This window comes from Rattus norvegicus, chromosome 4 (assembly GCF_021556685.1).
Source record: "Rattus norvegicus strain SHRSP/BbbUtx chromosome 4, alternate assembly SHRSP_T2T, whole genome shotgun sequence".
NCBI lineage: Eukaryota > Metazoa > Chordata > Mammalia > Rodentia > Muridae > Rattus > Rattus norvegicus.
The window spans coordinates 148,154,260-148,172,530 of NC_141537.1; the positions used below are offsets into that span (position 1 = coordinate 148,154,260).

At 49.5% G+C, this 18,271-nt stretch overlaps 1 protein-coding gene and 1 long non-coding RNA gene across 19 annotated transcripts in view; one reads left to right on the top strand and one right to left on the bottom strand.

Moving 5' to 3' along the window:
• Atp2b2 (ATPase plasma membrane Ca2+ transporting 2) overlaps nucleotides 1-18,271 on the bottom strand; it is a 313,371-nt gene that overhangs the window by 91,717 nt on the left and 203,383 nt on the right. For all 18 annotated transcript variants that reach the window (XR_015685260.1, XR_015685259.1, NM_012508.9 and 15 more), the window contains 1 exon segment: nucleotides 14,554-15,070. Coding sequence is in view for 16 of the 18 variants with exons in the window: in NM_012508.9 (NP_036640.1) it covers nucleotides 14,554-14,752 (199 nt within the window). In the remaining 2 variants the exon portion in view is untranslated.
• Nucleotides 4,273-10,779, top strand: LOC147995022 (uncharacterized). Its single transcript, XR_015686117.1, has 3 exons — nucleotides 4,273-4,609; nucleotides 7,245-7,325; nucleotides 7,960-10,779. It is a non-coding gene; the product is annotated as an uncharacterized LOC147995022 (long non-coding RNA).

The following is an 18,271-nucleotide window of genomic DNA, read 5'->3' on the forward strand; positions in this document are numbered from 1 at the left end:
CCTCAGCTCCTGTGCTTACGCCTTGAGTTTGCTCATTTCCACAGAGGAGCTGGGCCAATGCCCTTAAACCTCACACTGACTGGCCCTGCCATCTACTAGAGGTAATTCTCTCTCAGACACTCATTGCATTATTAAACCATCACGACTTGAAAGCATATGAACAGAGGCTCACCACGCCTGTCAAGTCGAGGGACTGAGCTGAAAGTTCAGGACTGAGCTGTCATTTTTCCCAGAGGTCTTAGAGGTCTGTGTGAACTGGCGAGCTGGAACCGACCTGAGGGTCGAGGGAACAGAGCTGGAGCCAGCAGGCTTAGGCTCCTATCTGACTTCTGCCACTTATTAGACTGTGACGTGGCATGCAGTGCCTCAGTCACCTCATCTGAAAGATGCTGACAATATAGACAGCAGCCGCTGCCGTAAAGGGCTTGTCCTCCCTTCCCCAGGCTGCCCTGCCCCACCCATGTGAGGTCTCTGTCAGGCCCCATGCAGCTGCATGTTTTTTCATTAGCGACCTGAAGCCTGGCGGTTCCCGTGCTGCTTGTTAGCACGCTTTGGACAAGCCTGAGTGGGCGTGGAACAGTAGAGGAGCCCCATGTTCAGGATCAAACAGCCATCAGACCCAAAGGAGGAACGTGAGAGAGACATTTGCAGTCTGGTCCTGCAGCATTCAAGCCCATTCCTTTGCTTAGTTTTCTGGGTAATTGGAGTCCTGACCCTCTGCTTTAAGAGGAAGCCTTGTACCTCCTACTGTAGCCAAGTCAAGATATTGCCCAGTCTCTCTCCATGACCTAAGGCTAACAAGGGGGCAGCTAGGGTGCACCTCTGCCAGCTCAGAGGCCCTCTGATAGGACGGGTGGTGGGCCACAGCAAGCTTTTTCTCCTGAACTCTGTGATGTACAAAGACTGTGACGATTACTGACCTCACACAGTGACAAACCCAAGAAGTGGACATGGGAACCTGGAGGCAGCCACATGCACCCTCGGCATCCACAGACCTCTAGCACATTGGGTTTGCAGGGCAAATGACACCTCAGTCTCATTGGCAGATCACGTATCTGCCAGCCCCGCCTTCCTGCTCATATCTGGCCCCGAGTGTGTTTAGGAGAAAGTGAATGTTATCAGGTTGCTGGAGCAGACGCCTATACCTCCAAGGTGGAAGATGGTCAAGACCCCGGGCTCTCACTTATCCAGGCCTAGGTTTTCTTCCCACAACCATGTGACTTGGACAAATCAGTCAATCTCTCTGGCCTCAGTTTCCTCTTCCACCACATGGGGTGACTGGTGGTGTCTCCCTCCTACAGGTATGAGGTGCTGGTAAGAGGCCGGTGCCTATTTGGTTGTTCTTGGAGGGGGAATTCCCTCTCCCTGCAGGCTCCCTTCCTACCCAGGTCCCCTGATGGCCTTTTGTCCACCATATGATCTCAAGTAAGGGACAGTATAAGTTTGCGGGTGGACTTCTGACCCTGGTATCAGTGGGATCTTGCTATGACCACCTGCCTGTGTGCTGAGAGGGGTCCAAAGTCTGGAGAACAATTATTCCAGCCACCAAAGAACCTCAATGTTCCTTTCACCTCACCTATCCTCATGGGGTCTGCTCCAGGAGGCTTGTCACCTTTGGGTGTCTATTCTCTATGTTATCTCCAAGAGAAGTCATACAGGCAGGGATGGGTATTTAGGGGGCTGCTTAGTTCGGTTATTTGTGGCACTTGGGATCATGATGACTAGGCGTGGCCCAGCATGGCCACTCAGGGCTCCTGCATTTCTCTGATTCTTCGACTTGTCCTTCTTGGGGTTATACCTGGATCCTCTAAAAATACCCTGGAAATGTGTGCAATTGTGAGTTTGGAAGAAAAGAAGGAGAGAGGAGGGACAGAAAGGGGAGGGGTAAAAGGAAGGAGAAGAGATACAAAAGAGAAGGGGTCAGTGGGAAGGAGAGACAGAAATGCAGGTGAAGGTGAAACACAACATTAGAAGGGAAGAAAAATGTAATTGGAAAAATACATCTTAAAGGAAACGAAAAGGAGACAGACGAAGCACATGCTGGGTTTGGCCTGTGTGAAGCTCTTTCCTGCAGGACATAAGGACTTCCTCCCAGGGAAGAGTTTTGAGAGCTGTCAATCAAGACGTACCATCTTCCTGGCCCGGGGGTGAGCATATGAACAAACACCACCAATCACCATCCAGAGGAGATGCTCTTTCCTGGCCGGGGAGGTTCATACCTGCTTGTTAAACTGTCATTAGAATCGGTAATATAAGTTCATAATTCTATAAATTGTGTTTCAAAAGGTGACTGGGATGCAGAGGTCAAGAGCATAGGCTGTCCTTCCAGAGGACCTGGGTCTGTCTCAGACCCAAAGCAGGATGGTTGAATCTCACAGAGAAAGGGAAAGGGGTTAGGTATTGGGGGTGGATGGAGGGAAGGAGTTGGGTGGGGGATGGTTTAGGATAAGAATAAGAGGAATAAAGTTGGGGGATGGTGGAGGGAGTGAGAACTGGGAGAAAGAATTGAAATTGGAGGCAGGGAGTTGGGGGGTGGCATCTCTGGGATGAGTGAGAACCCTAGGACAAGGGAAACTCCCAGGAATCTGTGAGGGTGACCCTAGCTAAGACGCCTAGCAACAGGGGATAATGGGACCTGAAATGTCCACTCTGTAACCTAGCAAGATTTCCAGTGGAGGGGGACACCAACCCACTCACAAAGCCTTCAACCCAAAATTTGTCCTGCCTACAAGATGTGCAGAGATAGAGATGGAGCAGCCATCTTTGAGGGAACAGCCATCCAAAGATTGGCCCAACCTGAGACCCATCCCACTAGAGAAGGCCAACCACTAACACTACTTATTAATAATCTGCTCCACATGCAGACAGGAACCTAATATATCTGTCCTCTGAGAGGCTTCACCCAGCAGCTAATGGGAAGAGCTGTAGAGACCCACAGCCAAACGTTAGGGGGGAGCTCAGGGGATCTTGTGGAAGTGGGGAAGGAAGGATTGAAGGAGCCAGAGAGGTCAAGGACACCACAAGAAGACCTACAGAGACAACTAACCAGGGTCCATAGGGGCTTATGGAGACTGAACCACCATCCACAGAGCATGCATGGGATGGACCTAGGCCCCCAATACATATGTAACAGATGTGCAGCTTGGTCTTCATGTCGGTCCCCTACCAACTGGAGCAGGGGCTGACTCTGACTCTGTTGGCGGACTTTGGATCCCTTTCCTCTAGTTGGGCTGCCTTTGTCTAGCCTCAGTACAAGATGTTCTTAGTCCTACTGCAGGTTGGTATGCCAAGGCAGATTGATATCCATGGGAGGCCTCCCCTTCTCTTGAGAGAGAGAGGAAGAGATGGGAGAGGGGAGGCAAGAGGGAGGAACTGAGATGAAGAGGGGAGGGGAGGTTCCGATTCCAATGTAAATAAATAAATAAATAAATAAATAAATAAATAAATAAATGAATAAATAAATAAATTAATAAAAAAGCTGAAACCTCAAAGCCATCATTTATATTTCTTTAGTACACCTCCCTAGGTCTCTCTCCTGGGGGAGTCCGTGTGGTGTGGGCACAATGCTACTCATCTCTTCCCAACCCCTTGTTCACTACTGTCCTGTGATGACAGTATTTATACCACGGGGAGTGACCCACACTGCTGTGGAGAGCTGGGTGCTACACACTTTCCATAACAGCTCTGCTTGGGATTCTCAGTGATTGGTGGGGTCTATTGTCCCTCTGCCCACCCAAGAGCTCTCCAAAAGACACTTGCTCTGTCAGACCTGCCACTGAACAACACACATCTCAGTTCCAAACCTTCTGGAACATTTGGCTAGGGTTCCAGGTTTGTTCTTTCTCCAGGACCCCCCCATAGCCACTTTTCCTTGCCATTTTATGCAGCTAGGTCCCTTCTGTGGCTCACAACCTGCAGCCATAGCTAACAGTTCTCTTGGAATGACACAGCCAAGAGAAGAAAGAACATCCCAGATATTCTTTCAGTGTTTTCCTTCTGTATCTGTTTGCATGGGGTCATTGCCTTTGCTGGAATGCACAAGGCAAACCCCAGCCTTTCCTCTGTGTATGTTCATGTGTGTGTGTGTGTGTGTGTGTGTGTGTGTGTGTGTGTGTGTGTGCATAAAAGCCAGAGGTTGATGTATGTCTTCCTCTCTAACTCATATTTGAGATAGGGTCTTTCACTGATTCAGTTGGACTGGCTAGCCAGCAAGCCCCAGGGAAATCCTCCTGTCTCCACTTCTCTGGTACTGCAGTAACACTTGTCTTGCTCATACCTAGTTTTGTATGTGTGTGCCAGGGATCCAAATTCAGGTCCTCGTGTTTGTGTGCCGAGCACTTTCTTAACTGAGCCATCTCCCTGCCCCTCTGGCCTCTCCCCTCTTTTGAAATACTATTTTGCAAGGTTCATCTTGTTTTATGTTCTCAGTTGTTTTCAGAATGTTTCTGCTACATGGAGAAGTAGAAAGGAACTTCACTGATGCCCTCACGTTGGCATTTAAGGATCACCCATCACCACCCTGCTCTTAATGCCACACGGGAAAGAATGGAGACCCCAGAGGACACCCTGGCTCTCATTTGGATTTCATCCCGATGCCCAGTGATGCCCAGTGAGCTCCACAATCCCTCTGTCTCTTTACAGCCTAATCTTTCTGTTTCAACACTCATATCTCTTTGTATCCTGACTAAAATGTTTAAGGTGTGCTTTACTTTTTATGTGTATGTGTGCACGTATGCATAGGTGTGAATACATGTGTGCCACAGCATGTGTACAGAGATCGACCTTGTGGGAGTCAGTTCTCTCTCCTACCATTTGGGTCCTGGGGATTGAACTCAGGTCATCAGGCTTGGCAGCAAGCGCCTTTACCTCCTGAGCCCTCTTGCCCCTCTTCTGACTGGTTTTCAGCCTGAGCTCTGGAGTTTGCAGCCTACCTTGAATCTCTATTCCTCTCTGTACATTATCTGTGTGACCCCAGGAAGGTGAATTAACTTCCTTGTGCCTTGGTTTCCCTGTTTGTAAGAATAGGATGTTTGCACTTAACTGTATGGGTTACTGTGAAGATTCTACAGGACAAGAGATTTCTCAGGCTCTTGGAAGGTTGCATGAAACGCCTCCCTTGCTCACTTGCTTACGCTGAATGACTATAAGTTCTCTATCCAGTTCCTGAGCCCAAGTCCCAGCCAAGCCATTCCATATTCCTTCCTCTGTGACTCTATCTGTCCACCTTTTCCTACTACAACTGTTTATATTTCAAACAGTTTTGTTCAGATGCTGCCTCTTTTCTCCAGCCAGGAATGCCAGTTCTTGCCTCTTAACCCTATGAGTATCTGTCCAAAGTTGTCTCACAGAGGGGACAGATCTTCTACCTATCAACCTTACAAGGGTACCTGGGTAGATGGACTACAGAGATTGGTTTATGGGGAGCTCTCTTTGAGACAGAAGCTAATGCTGTCATCTTGGTACCTGGGAGACACAGGCCTGGGGTGCTCATTTCCATGGGCTATAAATAACTCTCTGAAACCATGGCATGGGCCAGAACTGCACTAGATGGAGTAAGGTAACCACTGAGAGACGAGGAACCTGTGTGGGTAACTCATCTGTCTTGCCTAGGCTTCTCGGGTGACAGGCACCTGTAAAGAGAGGCAGTTTCGGCTGTCCTGAGCCACACCTGGCCCTATGGGACCCAGGCTGGTCTTAGAGCTGAAGTCCCACTAATATTCAATCTGGTCCAAATACTAAGCAATATTTCTCTTCCCTTAGCCCATTTGACAGATGGGGAAACTGAGACCCAGCAAGGGGAAGGAACTTAAAATTGGGGCTCAGGCCTTTGGACTTTTAGGAACCAAGGAACTCTTGCCCTGGGGGAGGGGACCTGTTTGCGGGCTTACTACAAAGCCCAGTTGGCCAGGGCAGGGCTCTGGTTTAAATTTTCAATGTGTCCTGTGTTGGGGAACCACCATCCCATGTAGCGGTAACCTTTGGGTATGATGAGGTCACATGAGCTCTGCCCTCATGGATAGATCAATGGCAGTCAATCGTGGTTGTTGTTAGGTGCAGTGGGGCAGTAACTATGGGTATGGGCAGACAGTGTAGGAGAGTGTTAAGGAAGGGACAGGCTGAGTCACTTTCCTCTTCTCTTTGACTCTCATCCCTTCTGCTATCTTCTCTAAACACTACACCCCACAGACATGATACTCTGACCCTGACCTTTAACCTGCAGAACTATTGGAAATACATGTTATAAGATGTCACTGAACAGATACCACCACGTGAGACAGATAAGGATGTGGGGGTCTTGTGCTTAGAGTGGAGACAGAAGCCCAGAGTCCCAGCCACTTGGTATATTCTTGTGATCTGGGTGGAACCCTGGAGAGAGGGAACCTGCTATGAGGACCAGTTCCCTCAATTCTCAGCTCTGTGTCTAGCTTGGCCCTGGAGATGAGTTTGTGTAGGGAGCATGAGGTCCTTTTCATACTCATAGAGATGGGGCTAAGTCGTCTCACCCCAGGTGATGATTTGATCACACAGCACAAACAAACCCACTTCATTGTTGTGATAAAATACCCTGACAAAAGCAATTTAAGGGAAAGGCTTTGCTTTGGCTTATAGTGTGAGGAGGATGCAGGTCATCATGGAAGGAAAGGAGAGTCATAATATGAAAAACTGATTACATTAATCCACAGTCAAGAAGCAGACAACAATCAAAGCTTTTACTCAGCTTACTTGCTCCTTTTTATACAGTCCAGGATCCTAGCACAGGGAATGGTGCCACCCACAGTGGGCAGGTTTCCCCACATCAGTAAGCCCAGAAGTCTATCTCTTTGGTGTTTCTGTACTTTATCAACTTGACAATTTAGATTCACAATCACATCAGTTAAACCCAGACTATACAAAACCACCTACAACCTGTGGCTGGAGACCCCTGCTCTTGGAAGGCTGACCTAGGAACTGTTCATGTCTCACACACACCCTGGTCCTCACCCCAGGGTCTTCCTTCTTGCTGTTCGCCACTGAAATTGTACTTTCATCCTATGACTGACATTCAATGCCTCCCTGTTCTTTAAGCCTGGCTCAGAGGAAGCCTCTCACAACTTTAAGCCTCCCTAGGCAGGATCAGTGTTTCTCAGGTATCCAGTGTATTTCCTCTCACTGCAGTCATTCCTGTCTGTAACATTCATGGCCAGGTAGTATGGGCGATACATGTTAATGCAGAGGCTCTGAGCCTCAGTTTCCTTCTGTGGCAGTGGGGATGAAAACAGTTCCCGGTTTCCAAGGATGATGGGAAGACAATGGGGCACAAAGCCATGGAAGCTGGCACACTGCGGGTAAGCATGCTCTAACTAGTTCATGGTGTCACAGCTGGGGTCAGTTCCCTGCTATAAAAAGAACTGCTTCTAGGCCAGAGAGTAATGGGGCAAGCATAGCTTATACCCCACTTGTGACTCCCTTTGGGATATTTTAGGGGGGAGGATATCTGCAAAAGATTCTGTCTTTCCTACATTCTCCCCACTGACTGGACTGAAACCCTGGCTGCCTATGGCTTCCAGATTGCTTACACTAGTTTCTGGCCCAATTACCCTGACCTTTGGACCAGAAGCGGGTGTCTGTGAAGGCTGCCTGGTCCTGAACATCCTAGGGGCAGTTATGTGACAGACACAACCATTGCTCCTTAGGGAATGTTAGGAAGCCATGTCATCTCTTTACAGAGGAGAAGGTGTGGTCCAAACCTGCACAAAGTAGGGATGCAACACATAATAAGGCTCAACGAGGGAGAGACTGGGTCAAGGGCCTCCGTGACTCAGAACTGAAAGCTAATGTTCTCATTCGTTCTTTTTTTTTTTTTTTTTTTTAGCACATAGTAGGTGCTTACTGTTTAGTGCATATCTGTTCTGTAGAACAATGGTGCCTTTCTTCTGAGAATCAGGTGACCTTTTCTCTCCACGCTTCCATTTTCTACAGGCTACTGGTGAAAGCATTTGACCTGGATGCTTTGGCAGTGCACAGTGAGTGACGGTGGTGGTCCACAGTGAGTGACGTGGCCCTCGGTGAGTGACTGTGGCCTGTGGTGAGAGTAATGCTACCCCACAGTGAGTGACGGCAGCCCTGTCTGGGCAGCGCATTGCTGCATGGTCACCAGAGCCTCCTCATCCTGCTGAGATCACCCAGGAGCCTTCTGGTCAGCTGCAGGGTGGCCCTCTTTTTGAACTGCTTTCTGCTCTCCTTTGTACCTCCTGGCTGGTCTGCAGAGCCAGTACCGAGACACTCCTTAGCAAGCACTGACGGGCTCCCGGCTCCATTGTACTGATGATTCATATGCTGTGTGGGCGCCGCTCAGAAGAGCTGTTCCACTGACTCAGGCGTCCGGATCAGCCCGCTTTTAAAGGACTTTTCTCTGTGGCGGGTGGAGGAGGTGGTCTCAGAGAGGGTGTGTATGTACTCCTAAGCAAATAGCAGGCTTAAAAAAACAAAACAAAACAACACCTCATCTACTCGCTACGCAAGCTCACTCATCTGCCAGGATTGGGTGATGGGCTCTCACCACAAATTAGGCCCAACCTGTCCCCTAAAGTCACATGGAGATCACCAGAGAAGAATGACAATAGCTGATGCGGAGGTCACAGTTGAGGTCAGGCCTAAATCACTTTGTGTGATTTCTTCACTTCCTGAAACAATGCCATGAAAGCCACACGGTCTCACACCATGTTCCAGGCAAGGAAATTGAGGCCCGAAGTGGTAAATTACTGATCCAGTGACCCTCGGCTGGACAGGAAGAGGAATCAAGACCTGGCTGTGACCCCAGCCAGTCTCCTCATTGCTGTGACATTTGTCACAGGCTTGCACATGCTGGCGCCGTGACGTTTTCCTGGTTCTCTGTGTGTGGTTATTAGGGGACTGAGTTGGGCTGCTGTCTATAGTTGGGGTGTAATGTGTTTTGGGGTCTTCCATGTCCCTAGCTGTTTCCTTCAATCTCTTCCTCCTATGCAGGCTGAGCACTCCTCAGGAGCAAAGTGTCTGCTCTTCCTCACCGCGGTCATGTGTGCACCAGGCCCAGAAGCCCCTGTTGTTGTCTTTAGTCCCCTCTTTATCATCTATTAGCCTCGGAGAGACAGATCTGATTGGTTTGAGAGCGGTCACGTGACTACAGGTGGCCCAGTGAGAATCTCTTCTGAGAATTTAAAGGGATGAGTTATGAGGAAAGTTATGCCTTTTGCTTCTGGGGAGAAATGGAATGGGAGGACCTTGGCCTGAGTGTACAGGGCTCCTAGTACCTAAGCCAAGGCAAGGGCAGCAAAGTTAAGCAGAGCAGGAGGGAGGGGCAGTCATCCTGATGACACTGGAGCCAGCCATGCCTGTGGATGACATGGCTGTGCGCAGTCATGAAATCTCTTCTGTGGTAGAAGCCCACGTGATGGCCACCAGTCAGTAGCAACTCAGTAAACCCTACACGGAGATTCGATTTCCTCTTCACTGAGACATTGTCTCGTGTAGCCCAGAATGGCTTTGGACTCTCTATGTAGCTAAGGATGACTTTGAACTTCTGATTCTCCTGACTCCACCTACTGAGTGCAGGATTAAAGGTGTGCATTACAATGCCTGGTTTACGTGGTTCTGAGTACAGAACTCAGGCCTTGTGCACATCAGGTGAGTACTCTGTCAACCGAGTCATAACCTTAGCCCCAAAAGATGGTTTATAAAGAAAAATGTCTAAAGGTGTTTTAAGTCACTGTCTCCCAGAGACAGAGGGCAGGGGATCCAAATAGCATTTCATAGAAGAAAACCAAATCTGCTAAGCTTTCAACCCCCCATCAGGAAGGCTGAGGTGGGAATGGCCTTCCTCTAGTCTTTCCACATTTATGCGAGAAGGTGGCTAAATTTCTCAGACTTAGGAATATCCATGTGAGTCCTTCTCCTCTAGCCTTCATGCCACACAGTTTAGAGCCCCATAAAGGAGCAACAACCAACCAAGGAACAATCTTCTAGAAAGACCTCCAGGGAGCAGGGAGGCCTTGTGGCCTGTCTCTAGTCTGTGGAAGTGTCCCCCACATGGAATCTATACACCCCTGTCTCACCATGCCGGGGACACTTCTATATCTCTGGGTGTCTTGAATTCCTAGGTGACCTCCCAGGGACCCAGTGTCCCACAGGAGACACAGGACACGAGGGTAGAAAGATAGAGGGCACCACTTGCTATCCTACCCTTTCTGGGTCCCCATGCTGTGGCTGATCCATGGATGGGTCTAGTTTTAAAACAGTAGAGCAATTTTCTATCACAAGGCATACCCCAGCTCCCACGAACTGTTCCCCATTCCTCACCCCTTGCCCCATGGTGTAGGTTGGCTTGGGAGTCATCTAAACTTAACCACAGGTTCCCCTTTACATTACTGGCATGGTATCAAATTCCCTGTGCTGTCCTGGCCCCTTTGTCTCCCTTGTTCTCCCCACCATGAGACACTCAGTGATAAACACCCAACAGGAACCTGCCCAAGGCACCCTTCTTGTGGGGCCAAGGGAGGGAAGTATGGGCCACAGAGCTTCATGTGTCCCAGGGCCACATTGGGCACGGGGAACCAAAGCTACCTGTATCATGGGTGACACAAAATGTTCCATGTTTTTCCCTAGGCCCCAGATCCATCCCTTGCATGAAGAGGTACCAGGGCATATGTGCCTCTCTCTTACCCTTTCTTCTGTGGCTACTGCTTAAGGCCTTGGGCATCTAAACCAAATAAAGGGACACCCCAGGAAACAGTGCAAGCTTCTGCTCTAGGCCTGGGCCCCCAACACTGGCTCCCTACTTTGTGCCTCCTCAGCAAACACATACGATCTTCATCAGGAATCTTCTTATATCATTCCCCAAGTCCTTCACAGGGCCAGGCCCATGTGTACTACTTTTAAAACACTCGATGCACTGGGAGCTAAGGTGACCTGCATTACCTCGGCATTGCCTCAATGGCTTAGGAATCAAATGGCCACCAGGTGCTGCTATCTTCCCTATCTGAAGACAGGGAAGAGTCCCCAGGAGTTTTATTGAACTCTCTTAGTGTCCCTTGAAGAGAAATCCATGAGGATTAAAACTCTACTATGCCAGTCTAGAACAGTATGGACGGAGAAAGATTAGCAGGTGAACAGGGAAGGGCATTGTTCAGCAGCAGACACAGAAAGGAACCAAGTACAGAGGGGCAGAGGGTGCACTGGCCTAAAGTCTCTAAAGTCAGGCCTCTGTGTAGGCAGCCCAGTACTGCTGGCCACAGGAGCTGAGCCCACACCCTTTGGTGCAGAAAGCAGGGCTGCAGGCAGAATCACACTGCTGGAAGCCCCAGACCCCATCTATCACTCAGAGAGCTTTCTGCCTAAATTTAGCTGGATAAGGTGGCGACTGCTTTATACAGGCCTGGAGCAGTTTCCCATACCAGCTCTCTGATCTCTACAGTGTGTGAATGGCAGGGGCTGTCAGAACAGCCAGTGTGGAGTCTCCATGTGAAGCAGGCACAACCCAGACCGTGTGGCTTCTGGATTAAGAGGATGGGGCTGGGGGCTAACCAGATCTTTAAATCATATGGTCAAACTCAGTCCAGATGCTGAACCCTAGAAAGTAGGAGGAAAAGAATTATGTGAGCCCTGCCAGCTTATGCATAGTCTATTGGGGCATGCCTTTGGGTCTGATATTGTCCCTATCGGAGCGGTAGTTAATGATGGTGTCTGCACATCTGCAGAGTGGCCTAATTGCTTTAAGGAACACATTTATGGGACGCCCTAGAATACCAGCTATGGGTCCAAACACTCATAGATCTCCTTGTTGGGAGAACATGATTGCTCCTACCATAATGGGAAGAACAACAGAAGCCATTCCTGCTGGGAATCCAGACACGGGGCATTTGGTTTGCATCACTCAGTGTGTACAACCAACTGTATGTATCCATGGGAAAGTGGTGATGTTCTGTTCTGGGACTCTTTCACCATTATCCTCAGTATGAGCCTAGAAGGTCACTGCTATCATCAGATCCATTTCCAGATCAGGAAACAGGCACAGAGAGGTTGAGTAATACGCCTAGAATCCCACAGCTGGGGAGTGGCAGAGCTGGGATTTGAACCCAGGTCTTCCACATCTGGAGATCTGTAGCATGTAGCAGTCTGTCCCTTTACTCCTCCCCTTATTTCCATCTCTCCTGATACCCTGGAAGAACTTTCTAGAAACCAGTAGTTTAGGATTGGTTAATTCAATGGTGGTATTCCCTCCACAAAGTTCTTTCTTCTGGAGAAGCAAACCAAAGCCTAGAGATGCCAAAGGCCCAGAAGCACATGGCTTGGCTGAGCAACAGACAGGAAAACAAAAACAAAAACAAAAACAAACAAACAACCAAAAACCAAAAACCAAAAAACTAAGCCTGGTTTCTCATTTACACCTAGTGCCAAACTTCTCACTATGTCCTGTATTTGGACTTTCGCAAAAAGCAGTATTCTGTGTCACGATACACAGTTCCTGTTTCTTTCCTCCAGAGCCAATTCCAAACATATTCTCCACCAGGAAGCTTTGAAGATCCTCCCTGTCCAGCTGCCTCACCACTCCTGGGGAACATCAGCTACTCCTGCACTCCCAGCTATGTGCTGTGAGGAAGCTCAGCTGTTGCTGGGGCTCCCTGTTGACTGGGGACTCAGTGGACACTTCTCAGGGTACTATTGGACAGCTCTTCAGCCTTCTTTGGTGGCAGGCACCAGGCTGGGTGCTGCCTGCACATTCTAAGACCGGGTTCTTATCCTCAGGTTCACACTTGTTCCCCTTCCCCACTCCAGCAGTACAGAGAAGGTAACCATCTGGAAATTGTTCTGTTTAGTGCTAGAGTTTGCTCATGTATGGTCCCACACTCTGGAGTCTAGAGAGCTTGGCTAGCAGAAATGGGGCTGTTAAATTGGGATACATATGTTAAAGACCCTGATGAAGTGAGCTACTTCTGTTTTTAACAGTCAGCTCTTTGCCTGGGGAGATGGTCACCGACTCCCTAGAAACAGGGCCCAGTGACATTTAAAGTAACATTCTGGACTCGCATTCAAAGGCAAAGGATACTTAGGCATTTGTGCCTTGTGGAAGGTCAGAAATGACTGGGGTGGCATGCAGGGTCCCCAAAGAGTCCCCACCCTTCTTAGGACCCCATGTGGCTGTTTTCAAGTCTAGTATCAGAATAAATGTTTCTTCTATGCCTCTTCTCCCCCCCAAATCACACTTCCAGACTTCTGGCTCAACCAGTGGGCAAGGTATCAGTGAGGGCAGGCAGAATAAAAAGAGGGAGGTTTCCTCAGCTTCACCTTTTGGCCTAAGAGGATGAGCACAAACACCTTGTAGACACTCAGAAATGGCAAGGTACTAATATGTGACCATCAACCCACCTGGCTGGACCCCAAGTTCCCCATAAGCCTCACAAAGCAGCCTCAGCACCAGTGCCCCAGAGATGGTATCTAGTAAAAACAAGGACTTGGGGGACAGCTTTCTCCAAACCTAGTTGCACCCATATCCCAGGCTGCAATCTTTACTTGAGCGACTAACTGCTATCCACTTAGAAAAATCACTCTTGCCACTTACTGAGTGTCTGCTGCAGGTCCCACTCTACCTAAAGCTCGTGCACAGGAAGCACTGGCTTCATAGTCCAGAGGAAGAGCCCCAGGCTCAGGACAGTCGTTGCTCTAGGCCTGGAGGAGTCAGGATAGAGCCACCTGGCTGTGCCTCTGGCTTTGTGTAGGGAAAGCTTCCTACATGGCCACAGTGGGTAACTAGTAGAAACAGAGCCCTCGCAGGGCTGGGCTCTCTCTACTCTGTCTCTTGGAAATGCCTCATCTCTAGTGGCTGCTGGAAAGGCAGCAGCAGCAGCTGAGTGCTTCTCACTGGAAGCCCCCAGGCCTGTTCAATTTGGGAAGTTGTAAGATGGCCCCAGGAAAGAACCTATGAGGACATCCATCATTTTGTCCATCATAGCCTATACCTGGCTCCCCAGCCCTTTCCCCTGTTCCTGTGCTCTTTACCCAGAGTCTGGATTTGTGATATACAACTGCCCCTGCAACCTGGAGGTGGGGCATGCTGTGATAACTCTGATTTGCTGCCTGTCTGCAGTGCTGTGGGTCTGTGCCCAAGCCAGCCACGAGGAGGGCACTTTAGAGGCATGGGCACAGTGGACAGATGTGGGCTCTGAGCTACAGCCACAGTGTGGAACCCATGCTGTATCTGGACCCAGGTGAGCAAGACATGGCTCCTTTGTGAGTCCCCTCCAGTCACCCTCAAAGTCAGATGCCTCTTGGTTCTCACAGAGGTGGCAGTGACCACCCCTTCGGGCTGATTTGTCACCTTCTTTCCAGAGTACAGCCCTTGCCCCACTGTCCTACTGCCATTTTCTCCACAAGTGGCATGAGTCAGATGTGTGATGAGATTCAGCCTTGCTAGAACACAGCTAGAGTCTGAAGGCATTAGTGTTGCAGTCTATCTTGGAGACATCCTCACAATTAGACTTCATGGACACAGACCCTGGAGCCAACTCCACGGCAGCCCGAGTGTGAGCTTCCCCCACCTACCTTCAACAGGAGAGGTTTTGAGGCGCCGGCAGATGGCTTCAGTGTCCCCATATGTCTCCTTGATCTTGACCACAGCCTCAGTGCCCCGCAGCTCCATGAGGGAGCGCAGCTCCTCCATGCTGCACCCGAACTCGCCCCCATGGCTCGACTCATTTCTTTGGTTTTTGGAGTAAAAGTCGCTGTTGGTCATATCACCCATGTTTGCTGAAGTTTCTGCTCAGGCTGGGCCTGAGGGTCAGCACTGGAAAAGGGGCCTGTGGGTGATGGCTGTGTGTGGCTGTCCTCAGTACACCCTCACCAGAGGGTATTAGCTCCAGGAGGCCAACTTCCAGTCCCAGGAGGAGGCGATGGCTGAGGTGGGCTGGCGACAGCACTGGAGAGCTCTGAGGAGTGTCCCCAGGAGTGGGGTGAGGTCCAGGGGCCGAAGAGGCTCAGGAATGCTGACCCAGGAGTCTCCATTCAGTGGGGCCCATGCTGATCATCCCTGGGGCTGGCATCTACATGGTCGGGACAGCTCCTGTGGATACAATCAAGAGTGAGTGGTGAGGGCGAGACATTCAGAAACCATATGGCAAATGTTTAGGAGAGTCAAGAAACAGGTGTTGATCTGTCACCTTCAGGAAACATTGACTACACACACACACACACACACACACACACACACACACACACACACACCTGGCTTTCACTCCCTCAACATACAAGCATCCTGCCAATCCACTGACTCCCATATTATTCAAGCCCAGGGTATATTCACATGACAATTCCCAACCATACCATGGGGTGCAGCCCTCTTACTAAATAGCCCAGATGCTATGCTGCATAGCAACTGCTCTCTTTGTGCCTATTCCGCGCTCACAGACACACCAGCACAGGGCTGTATTTCATGCTTCTCCGATCCATACACACTATCACACACTGTCCAGTCTCTAGGCATGTAACTGAATGCCCCCTTATAGACAAACAGCAGACCCCATTTCCCTTTCTCTGACTGGCCCTGTGTATTTATACATGCTGTTTGTCCACACAATCTGGGATGCAACTCCTTTCCTTGTAAGTCCCCTGACATCTTCCCTACAACACTCCCTCTCACAGCCCCACCTGTACCCACAGCCCCTGCCACAGTCCTTCAGGAACTCAGTGTGGTGTCAGAGGAACCACCGCATGTATTCATGAGGCTGTCCTCCAGTCCAGAGCTCTGGTTCCCTGCAAGAGCTGAGATCCATGGAGCCCTCACCTGGAGCCCCCACCGGTCAGCACCAAGGACAGCATCCAGCAGCCAGCAGCCAGCAGCCCACAGGTCCCTCTGGAAGCAAGGAGGAGGGAGTCACTTCTCCCTGCTCTACAGGCCACCCATGCAGGAGTGCAGTGGCTGTGGGCTGCCAGGAAGAGAATCCAATCTGCCAAGATACCTAATACCAGCAGCCGAGGCCCCAGCAAGCGTTGGGTGACAAAGGGCCCCAGCTGAGCTCACTTGAGCCTGGCACGGGGATCAGCCCCTCCCATCAGCCATAGCCAGCTAGCCATCCCGAGTGGGCAGTGAGGAGCAGGGATAAAAGGAAGAAGAAAGGCGCCAATATCAGTCTACTCTACATGTCTGACCTTTCTCTTTACAGGCCTCTTCCCCTCATTTTAGGGTCATAGTGTCAGGTTTGTGTGTTTCATTTTCTTAGCAGGGAATCCCAGAGAGGGAAGGGAGTTTGTCAAGGGCCACAGAGAGCAAGAGGGTGGGGCAGTCCAGTGGGGATGATGTCCTTCCCTCAGGGAAGTTATCTCAGATATGCTCGGTGGGGTGCAGGTGAACACTGGCAGAGTTAATAGGGTGGGATGCATTGCATGTCTTGTGTCCTGGTTGAGGCATCCTATGCCACCCTACAGGAGACAGTTCAGCTTACAGGGATTGGAAGTGCACTATGGCTTATATACACTGGGACCAATAGGTATCCCATGGAGCAGAGTATGGTGTAGACATGATGCCCCAAGAGGAGATCTGAGTGCCAGACACAATGTGTGCCTGGCTCTTCCCCCCAATGCAGAGGTGGCCCTCTAATGGCACTATCCTGAGCTCATGAGGTCTCACTCACCTTGGACCAGGTGAGGTGGAGGCCAACTCTGTCCATGAATACAAACAATAATCCCTTCTCCCCATCTTTTTTGAGACAGAATAGCCTCAGACTTGCTATTTAGCCAAAGGTGACCTTGACCTTGAACTCTGGATTCTCCTGCTTTTAACTCCCAAGTGCTAGAGTTACATGTTTGTACCCCCACAACAGGCCTTACTCCTCCATTTCTTAAATAAGTATTGTACTGGCTGGTTTTGTGTGTCAACTTGACACAAGCTGGAGCTATCACAGAGAAAGGAACCTCAGTTGTGGAAATGCCTCCATGAGATCTATCTGTAAGGCATTTTCTCAATTAGTGGTAAATGTGGGAGGTCCCAGCCCATTGTGGGTGGTGCCATCCGTAGGCTGGTGGTCTTGGGTTCTATAAGAGAATAAGCTGAGCAAGCCACGGGAAGCAAGCCAGTAAGAAACATCCCTCCATGGCCTCTGCATCAGCTCCTGCTTCCTGACCTGCTTGAGTTCCAGTCCTGACTTCCTTTGGTGATGAACAGCAATGTGGAAGTGTAAGCTGAATAAACCCTTTCCTTCCCAACTTGTTTCTTGGTCATGATGTTTGTGCAGGAATAGAAACCCTGACTTAGACAAGTATCATACATCAGATGACATGCTAAGAGGTCTCTGTACATATAGTATTACATATGACTACCATGCATGCAGGTAAGCAGCACAGTGCTTACTTCACATGCTGGGATCTATACCTAGTAACATAGACGTGTACACACATGCACATGTGCATGCACATGCACACACAATGCATGTGTGTGCACACTTCATACAGTATTATTTGCTAAGAGCTAAGTTTCAAGTATGCATGCAGTGTATTTCATATGTTGCTCTGGCTAAAATGGTACCTCACTTATCCATCTGGTAAATAACTATGGATAAATGGATGAGATAAAAAGTAAACAATGTCATACATACATATACATACACACACGTATATATATACATACACATACCTACACACACACACACACACACACACACACACACACACACACACACACACACACACACACAGTATCTCTCTTCTAGGCTGTCCTCCATTGACCTTGAACTTCTGGTCCTTCAGTCTCCATTTCCCAGATGCTGGCAGAACAGACATGCCCCACCATGGCCAGCTTCCCATTAGCTCTTTATAATCCCTTCAGGTGGATATTATAGTTAAACCCATTTTACTGACAAAAAGAATGTTCTCCGAGGGACTGAAGAAATTTATCCAAGTTTATATAGCAGCGGGGGATGTTAGGGAAATTTTAAACTCTGGCCCACCATCCCATAAGAAAGGCCTGGTGGGAGCTTGTTCTAGGGACCAGAGCCTCTTTAGGCAGTGCTGGCTCCCAAGACTCAGGTTTACTATTTTTTTCCATGGCTACAAAAGACTTCAGGTCCTCAGCAGGATCCTGTACCCAGCACAAGCAAGCTGTAAGAGATGTGGGGAGCTCTTTAAGAGCACAAGATTGGAGGAGGCCTGGGTCCCACACAGATGGGGACATAAGGGCTTCTGTGTTGATCAGCACACTTTCTACTGCAGACTGTGTTTTGTGGGAGTCCAAGAAATTAGGAGGGAGAAAAACCTAAATGGCTTAAGAAGA